The 9300-nt window shown below is 41.8% G+C and overlaps 1 protein-coding gene across 2 annotated transcripts in view; it reads right to left on the reverse strand.

Annotated features, from left to right (window-relative positions):
• The window catches only part of MDFIC (MyoD family inhibitor domain containing), a 97448-nt gene extending 88549 nt beyond the window's left edge, over nucleotides 1–8899 (reverse strand). The window contains exons 1-2 of one of the 2 annotated variants that reach the window (XM_061165322.1): nucleotides 8468–8899; nucleotides 7992–8177 (exon numbers count right to left, since the gene is read on the reverse strand). In XM_061165322.1, the coding sequence (XP_061021305.1) occupies nucleotides 7992–8076 (85 nt within the window). In that variant the 5' untranslated portion in view covers nucleotides 8077–8177; nucleotides 8468–8899. Of the gene's footprint in view, nucleotides 1–7991; nucleotides 8181–8467 lie in introns of both variants that reach the window. The other variant, XM_061165321.1, reaches the window with a different exon arrangement.
• Between the last annotated feature and the right edge of the window lie 401 nt (nucleotides 8900–9300).

Consider the following 9300-nt stretch of genomic DNA (forward strand, 5'->3'; position numbering starts at 1 on the left):
TTTCCCCCAAATCTTTTATTACAAAAATATAATGCTAGTAAAGTAATTGCACACTGTTATTAGACCTTTCCATGAAATCAACTCAACATGATCCAGGAAACAAGGTTCAAAGAAACAGGAAAGGCTCTTACACACCCAAAAATTCCACAGCTTCCCCACTAGCCCTGTAAAGGTCACTCTATTATATATGTTAAATCCTTGTATGTGAACTGACTGAACAAGGCCCACAGGCATGACTCTTGCTGACCAGAAATCACAGCCTGCTAATTCTGATCTCTCCAGCTCCCCATATAGCCTGGAACACAAGACCAGTTGGTACAAACACACTCTTCCCACACATGCCTGATCCTCCTCCCTTGCCCCTGCTCCCACTGCTTTCATTCTGCCAATCTCCAACCCTAAGCCAATTCCAAAAATCCATTCTATCTGCTTCTATTCCCAAGGTCCCGAATGCTTCTTGCTGAGAAAGGCAATCAACCATGCTGACCGTGTCCACTAAAAATTCATGCCACTCATTCTTTGTTAAGCTCTCAGTGTTACTGAGCAATCTTTTTGTTTGCCCCAGATGGACTCCCTCTTGAAACCTTCCCAATCTTTTCCACACATCTCAAATTTCTTGACTCATCCTAACCCCAACTTGCTCTCAGCAAATGTTACATCTATTTTTCTGAGAACATCGAGGCCTTCAATAATCTCTTACTCATATGAAATTTTCTCTAGATGATCACTCATCCTTTTCTCCTATCCCCATCTCAAAGGGGAACTTTCCAAAGACTCTTATCATCCCCTTCCTTCCCAGGATTTTACTCTTTCAATTAACAAACACCCACTGCACTGCGGTTCCAACCCAGGCTCTTTCATCTTTTCTCTTTCTATCCCATGGCTTTCTTTCCATTAGTGTGTGATGGACGTGCTCAAAATTCTGCACCCAAAAGCAGCCCTCTCTACACCCTGCTTCTAACAAACTACAGCTCTTCTCATCTTCCATGGCCCCTAAATATCTAACATTTCTGTGACCAATCCTATAAACGCTCTCTCTGTATTCTTTCCCTTCTTCTCCCAAAAGGGTGGCCATTCCCCTAAATCGTGTCCTTAAATACCCTCTCTCACTCTTGTGCCCATCCATCAGCTACTTGGTGGTAAACTGTAAGCCTGACCCTCACCACTCTCCTACTGACAGATTCTCTTTTTCAGTGGCCTACTGGCCATCCTGGCTTAGGGGTAATTTCCATGGAACCAACATGATCAAAAAACAGACTCAACTCCTCCTATATTTCCACTCAGGTTACAAAGCAAACCTATGAATTACCTTAAATTTCTATCTTTCCACCACCTCCCATATTAAGTATTTTACCCAACCATATAAAATGCCATTGAACAAAATTGGACATTGTGCCTAGTTTCAGGAGATTCAAAAATGAGTAAGTAAAAATCAATGCCCTCAACATTCTCTTACAGCAAGGTAGAGCACTGTCCTCCTTTTGCTACTGTTCTTAAATCCATGGTCTCAATTCCACTCCCACTGGTGCTCCTCTCGTCTTTTGTCAGGCTATTGTAAGATCCTTCTGCAAAGTCACGACCTTCACTCTTGCCTCTCCGTTCAAAGCCATCCTCTGAGCTGCCACCAGATTTATTTTCTAAAAACACCAATTTGGTCCTATCCTTACCCTTATCAGGAACTTTCAATAGCTCACTACTGCCTACAGAAAGGATATACAAATTCCTCTCAGGAGAATCAAGGACCTCCTCAAAATTACTTTAGCTTATCTTTACAACTTTATTTTCAACTCCTTGATAGAGCTCATACAATGCTCTTAGTGAAGTCCTCCACATTCTGTAACAGACCTCGCTTTTCACATCTATCTCCACAAATCTTGGGGAGTTTGACTATGACTCTTGGTCCAACTCAAATCAAGAGTTTTTTTTGAGTTTTCCAAATGACCCAGATAGAGATGCTCTCTCCCATGTTGTTTGCCGTCACTTTCTTTGTGTCTTTCTATAGCACCTTTCCATCTTCTTTATAAGTATGTGTAAATTTATTTCTCAAATATACTGCAAGCCCCAGATTTCATTCAATATTTTTCTCTCTGTATCTGTCACAAAGCATCATCTCTATTTATATATTGTGTGTATATATTGTGTATTTGTGTATTTATAGATTGTGTGTAATAATGTGTGTGTGTGTATGTGTGTATATATATATAATAGAACACTTACAGAGCACCTGAGTAAGGCAGAAATAAACAATTTCATTCATCAATATTTCTCTCTCTGTATCTGTCACAAAGCATCATCTCTATTTATATATATTGTGTTTGTATATATATGTGTGTGTGTGTGTGTGTGTATGTATATAATAGAACATTCACAGAGCACCTGAGTAAGGCAGAAATAAACAATGTGAGGACAAACAAAAAGGGTATGGTAGGGATGAAAATTGCTATGAAATTACCCTGAATTACAAACACAAACATATATTAATAAATGCTTTCCCTATTCCCATCCTCCATCCTGACCCCAAACTATTTCTATTCTTTGTCATTTGCTGCCAGGACTCACAGTTGTTCTGGACAGCAACCAAGCCCTCCATTTACCCAATCATTTATTCCACAAACATATACTAGAGCCTACTTCAAAGTCAACAGTGCTCCCTGCCTATCTCAAGATTTTGTGCTATCATCTCCTTCCTTAACATGGTCCCACCCAGCTCAGTTCATACCACAGTGTCCCTCAGAACTTTATTCGCAGTTCTCAGCTCAAACAATTCAAGCTCTCCAAACATTTTCTTAAATCTATAGTCATATCATTTTAACCACTTCCTTCCTCCTTCCCTTCTTAGATTTCTCCCAGTTACTCCTCCTCTTATGCATTTGATTCTTTTTCTTAGCAGAGGGAACATGACTATGTCAAGCTGATAAGGCTTGCATTTCTCTAAACTTACAAAATGAACATTAGTTCCTTTAAGCGAAAAAGGATTTGGAGCATAAGGTCTACACCTCTTGAAATGCCCCCAAATCCTCTTCCAAATCTAGACAAGGTTTGTTGTAGTTTTCCAGTTAAGCCTATTCTCTCAAGCACCTGTACTGAAAATGTTTCACTCACCTTTTTCTTAATTACCTGTATGTGGTTGCCAGTATCATTGAGTGTGTCCCCTATAATTTATCAATAACATTTAATAAAAGTCTCAACCATCTTTTTGAGATTATTGAGCTAAACATAATTTATCATTCTGTTTCTATGCGAAAGGATAATCCAGATTTCAAAAATCCAACTTACAAGTGAATACAGATCATGTGAAAATTAGGGACTTCTTTCCTTATTATGCCATAAAAATGCTGAGATCCCTAGAGAGAAGTCCAGGATGACGGGACAAAAATATCTACTGAGGTGGTAGAACAAAGAATTAAAAGATCTATTTATTGACTTATTTTTATCTCATTCTTTTCAATGTGTGTTTACATATTTCTTTTTTAATATTCATATATATTTGTACAATAGTATACATAATCTTGACAGGAAACTTTTTTGAGGATGAAGACTCAGGCCCCAGTTCAGTTCAGATCACTAATTGGGATATGGGATAAAAATGATGGCAAGCTCTAAGAGACAGTACACATGGAGTGATATGATTTAAAGTTTGGAACTTGAAAGGGAGATGTTTCTCAAGACTTTTTTAAGGCTTTCTATAAAAAACAAATAGACTTTTAAAAAATCAAAAGCCTCTAAAAACAATGATTCTCAACTAGAGATAAAGAGCACCTGGAGACTGTCAAAAATGCAGACTCTTGAGTCTTACTCTCCAGATTGATTCTCTAAGTCTAGAGTGGAGCCAAAGGTGTCGGTAGCCTCGAGAGGCTAGAGTAGCATCTCAACACCGTCGTTATTCCAGGCCAGATAATTCTTTGTTGCGAGGGGCTACCAAACTGTGTGAATTGTAAGATGTGTATAAGTGTTCTCCCTGGCCTCTACCCACTGCATCCCAGGAGCATCCACCCCACCCCACCAAACATGTTTCCAGAAGATGCCAAATGTTTCCTGCAAGGCACTTCGTCCCTGATTGAGGACCAGAGACAGAAGTTGCCCAAAGATGACACACTCTGAGGAATGCCATTCTTAAAGGATAAAACGATATGGTAAACGTCAAAGAATATGGATATTACGAGCATACGTGGTATAAATTGAAATAAACAGGCTTCCCATAAAGGAAATCTGATTAGCCACTATAAATTCCTGACAAGTCAGCTAAGCTTCTAAGTCAAAGCTCTTCTCATGTAATTTCAACTTGAAGATTTTCTCCCTAGCTTCTATTTTAAATTATTTTTAATTAACTTTACTGGCATTTTGCATCCTGCTATGAAAAGTCCGCCTAATAGTCTCAGAGGACTCTCCCAAGAGAGAAGAGTGCATTAAATCACACATTATCACATTAAAGAATATTCCAGCACACAGTCCAACAGTCTAAATCTTGACAAATGCAATGGGGGAGGGAGGGGGGATACAAGGACCAGAACAGGCAAAGTGATTCACAGTATCCAAAGCTGATTATTTTCAATTCACCCATCTGTAGGAAAAAAGTTCTCTTGATTCTCTACCTCAATCCACATTTATCACAATGACATATATTTCACAATTTGTGCTTCCATCCTGGATTCTACTGACTATGTATGAGACCCTGGACAAGTCACTTAAGTTCTTTGGACATCCCTTCTAGAAAGTGAGCCAACTAAACTAAGCTATTTCTAAAGATCCTTCTAGTTACAAGTAGCAAACATGGAAGCATTTAATTAAAAGGCTCTTTTAATCGTATGGATTCTAGTAACTGCACAAAAAAGCAAACGCCTACCAAGGTTGATAGCACAATGAATTTTAACATGCTTGACCCAAAAAAGAAAAAAATGACAATTAGATGAACCATGCATACAAGATCCATTCTCTCTTTTTTTTTTTTTCTTTATTTTTTTTTTAATTTATTTTTATTATTATTATTATTATTTTTTCCAGTGGGTTTTGTCATACATTGACATGAATCAGCCATGGATCCACATGCATTCTCTTTTAAAACAAAAAGAAGTTTGGTCCAAACTACCATTCACTTATCAAGACACTTACACAGGTACTCTGTGTGAGAAGGACAATCAAGTCAGTCTTTCAGAAGTTCACCATAAATAGGGAAATAGTTTTAAATCACACATTTACTCTCCAGTTTCTATAACAGAAATCACAAATCAACTGCTTTGGAGCCATTTCCAGCCTGCAGGTGTGGTTGTTTTGTTTGGCCTGGATAAAAATTGGATTTAATTAGCTGCCAACTTTTAAAAGGGAGTGATGATACATAAAAATCCATATTTCCAGTATCTCTTGAAATACTGGAAGATATTAAACCCAGTGGCAAGAGTGAGCTGGACCAGAAGCACTGCCTCCGGGGCCCAGAGCTCCCCAGGGGTCCTCAGTCCCTACTGCTCCCTATCCCACCCCCGTCCCGGGTCCTTCTGACAGCATGGGGCATAGGAGCTTATATCCTGGTCCGTGACAATTCTCAAAATGCACAAATAAGATTTTTAATGCTTTCAGAGCAACAGAACTGTCCTTGGAGAAGAATCACAGCCAAAGGGGAGAAGTTGTAAAGAGAGCGGTCTTGCTCTCAACATGAAAAACTTTCATAACTATCAATATGAATGCTGATAAGCAGAATGTGCTACACTGTAGGCATTTAACCACCTGAAAAAATGTAGAAAGAAATCCTAGACAAGATGGGGAGTTCAGACTAGAGACCCCCCAAATTTACTTTCAATTTTAACTTTTTATGCCTTCAGTCAGTTAGTACACATAGCTCATCACAACACAGTAATACATGTACAGGTTCTATGTCTTTACATACACACACACATATATATGCATATGCATATTAACATACATATAAATTTAATTTTGTTTGCTGAGGAAGACTTGATTTTATCCTCCTCCTTCATGAAAAGACATTTTCTACTAACTTTCATAGAACATTCCATGTTTCTCACTGATTTTAATATACAAAGTTTTAAAAATTAGGTTTCTATTAACTAAGCAGCCATATCTTACCAGAGTATTATTCAATTATTCTTCTGAAAAGATGATCAAGAATCCAAGGATAGAAGGACGAGGATGAAAGAACTCGAGAACGAGTTTAGAGAAGTGTGGCCTGCAGGCGAAGGTTCTTCACTAGCATCTTTACCAACAAAACCACCCTAACCATGGCAGCTACATATAATTTTCTCCCTGCCCACTTGATCCAAAACTTTTTTCCTTATGAGATCTGCTTGTTTGAGATACAACCTTTTAATAAGTTTCTGAAGATTTTCTTTTGTAAAAAACTTAACTTTATATTACATTCACAATTAAACTGATGCCTATTTAAGGATGCAGCAAGTCAAAGTAAACTAATTTAAAAAACTAAACAAACAAACAAAATTGCTGCTGAGGCTGAGTCAATTTTCAGGTAAAACATATCCCAAGAGTTTCCACATTGATAATGTGTTACATGCAGTCCACAGTTCTCTTCAGAACATTCTAGAGGTTCGCTTCCTAAAAACATATCATGTGATACCTTACAGCATTACATCTGCACAGGTGGATTAGGTATCACTGCAACTTCTGCTGACTTTAAAATGTATATTTTTAAAGTTGGACATTGCAGATATCGCTAGTTCTAAGTCAACTGTTTTTCTAGTGTGTGTGAGCTTGATTTTTGACATAAGCATTTGTTAACACTAGTGATTAACAGCTCAAGTGTGAACCTGAACAACCCATCAAGGAGCCCATATGACTACTGAGGACATGCCTAAATGACAAGAAAACAACTGCCTTGGCAATATAATGTTCCGAACATGGGCTGCTTCTGGGAAAATGTGTTTATCATTCTGGTTCTGATTTTCTGATTTTCTCTATTTAGAAAAAATGACTCACTGTTTAGAAGCAAAAAAACAACGATAAACATAATTCAATTTAACAGCCTTTGAATGCCAGGACATTTTAATTTAGTCATGGATGTTTTCTGCTTTTACCTACTGTGGGTTCAACATTAACTTCTCTTCCACTTTTTAGTGCTTTAACAAAAAGAATCCCAAGAAGCTCATGACATTATTCTTAAGGCTGGGGGGCTGGGGGATATCACGCTTGAAATCAAAATTTAAAAATAGGTTTCTGAACCTTGGAAAATTATTTAGTTTATATGAGTCAGAACCCTTTAAAGCAGAGTCACACTAAGAGGAAGACACATCAGATTAAGATCCTTTCTCTCTGTCACCAATGAAAACCTGATGTATGTTACCTTCAAGAGAAGATCCTGTCTGACATGTGTATAAGCTTCTTATGGAAGTTTCCCAGGAACAGGAGTACTTTTTTTTTTTTTTTTTTTAACAGACTGTATTTGTTTACAACTTGAATGAACACAAAGAGCTAATTCATTCTTGGAAAGCATTTCTTTTGAAACCTTTTTATTTCAAAACAAAAAAAGTTATTGAAAGCATGTGCATGAGCCATTCCAAAGCAATTGGTCACAGAAACCTGGATTATCAAAGCTGCAGAGGAGTCCACAAGAAATAGAAAGATGAAGGGAGAGTGCAGGTTTCTCAAAAAGCAGCGGCAGTCCTGGATCTGCTGAAGACACAGAACTTAAGTGGTGGGGAAGGCTTCGGAGCCCACACTGTTGGGTCTTAGGCCCTGAAATGCATATGTTTAAGAAAGAAGTGATCCTGTCATCCAGTTTCTCGGCAGCCAAAGGAAGGGGGAGTGGAGAGATCAGCGGATCCCGCCCTCTTATCCGGTTGTTGATCTGAGGCTGCGATCCTGGAGAACTTGCTTGAATAATGCTAACTATGCAAAAGTTCACTACGACGAGGTAGGCTCAGTCCTTGCACCAATTCCCCCCACACAGATTCCAAGCAGTAAATGTGCGAACACATTTTAAAATGCAACAGTGACAAAGGAGCTTGCAACTTGCAAGCGGCACTCACCCTGGGCTGGGGCGCCCAGCCGGCCACCGCCAGCCTCAGCCCCGCGCTGGGGCCCGGGAGCCAGGGCTTCCCCTGCGCCGGACATGGGCCGCTCCGCTGAGCCCGCGCCGCGCCTCCGCCTAGCTCGCCGCCTTTCGGGGTCGATGCACCAGGGGCTGGGAGGTGTTGGGTGCAGGGAACTGAATGCTTCTGGCGAGGATTGGGAAAAAAAAAAAAAAGTATTTTGAGAGAAGAGCACACACCACCCCTGCGGGACATTCCCTCCCTCTCTGCTTCCCTTCCCCAAACCCCACCCCGGGGAAGTTTTGATTTGAAACCCGGGAGGAAAACTGTTACCTAGCAAGTGACAGCAGCCAGTCCTAGCGGACAGAAGCGGGGCCCTCAAGGGGGAGGCGCTAGAAGGGAGGTCGGATTTGGGAACAGCTCGGGGAGGGGAGCAGACCCCTCCTCCTCCCGCCGAGAGCACCGCCACCTACCTCGGCATCCCCCAACACACTCAAAGCCCTCTCCTCCTCCTCCTCCTCTTCCGCCTCGGAAAGTTAGCGAGGCTCCGGCAGGGGCCGCAGGTCGCGGCGGCTGGACGGCGGCAGCCGCCTCTGGGTGTCCCTCCCAGCCTGCGTCCCGCTCAGCAGACACCTCAGTGGCGGCGACGGCGGCAGCCGCTCCTCTGGCTCCGTGCTCTCCGCCCCCTCTCTCCCGTCAGCTCAGCCCGGCCGGTTCCCCTCCGATGGGACTCTGGCCCCTCTGCCTCTCTTTCCCCCTTCCACCACTCCTGCACTCCAGAAACGCTTCCCGCTCTGTGGCGCCTTTTCATCATATCCGGATCAGAGAGGCCTCGAACTCTTGGCTCTCTGCCCCGAGGCTGGGGGCGGTGCGACCCGGGCTCGGCCTCCCGGTGCCTCGCGCAGGGCTCTGTCTGGGTCAGGAGGCCAAAGCCCGACAGGGTTGGCGCTGGGCGGGGTGGGGTGGGAGTGTCCTCCCGGGGGAAGGAGGCAGTTGGCTAGTCCCTTGGCTGCCCCCCACTCAGAGAGTCACCCCATCCCTCTCCCCACTCCTGCCCGAGACCCACTGACAGTATGGGAATGCCTTGAAGGAAGCAGAAGCCTTCAGGGTGGACAGTGCAAAATGAAAAAGTATCACTTTCCTGACAGAATACAGAAAGAGTCGTTTTGAAACCCTGACCCCTAGCAGAGCAGTTAATCTCTTCATCTCTGGCTCTAAAGAAGTCTTTATTCTGTTTTTCAGTTCTTTGTTTATGTTGGTCAAACAGGATCCCAGACAGGAAAAACCTGTTGCAGCTGCAGGAAGA

The sequence above is a fragment of the Dama dama genome, chromosome 18, assembly GCF_033118175.1.
Source record: "Dama dama isolate Ldn47 chromosome 18, ASM3311817v1, whole genome shotgun sequence".
NCBI lineage: Eukaryota > Metazoa > Chordata > Mammalia > Artiodactyla > Cervidae > Dama > Dama dama.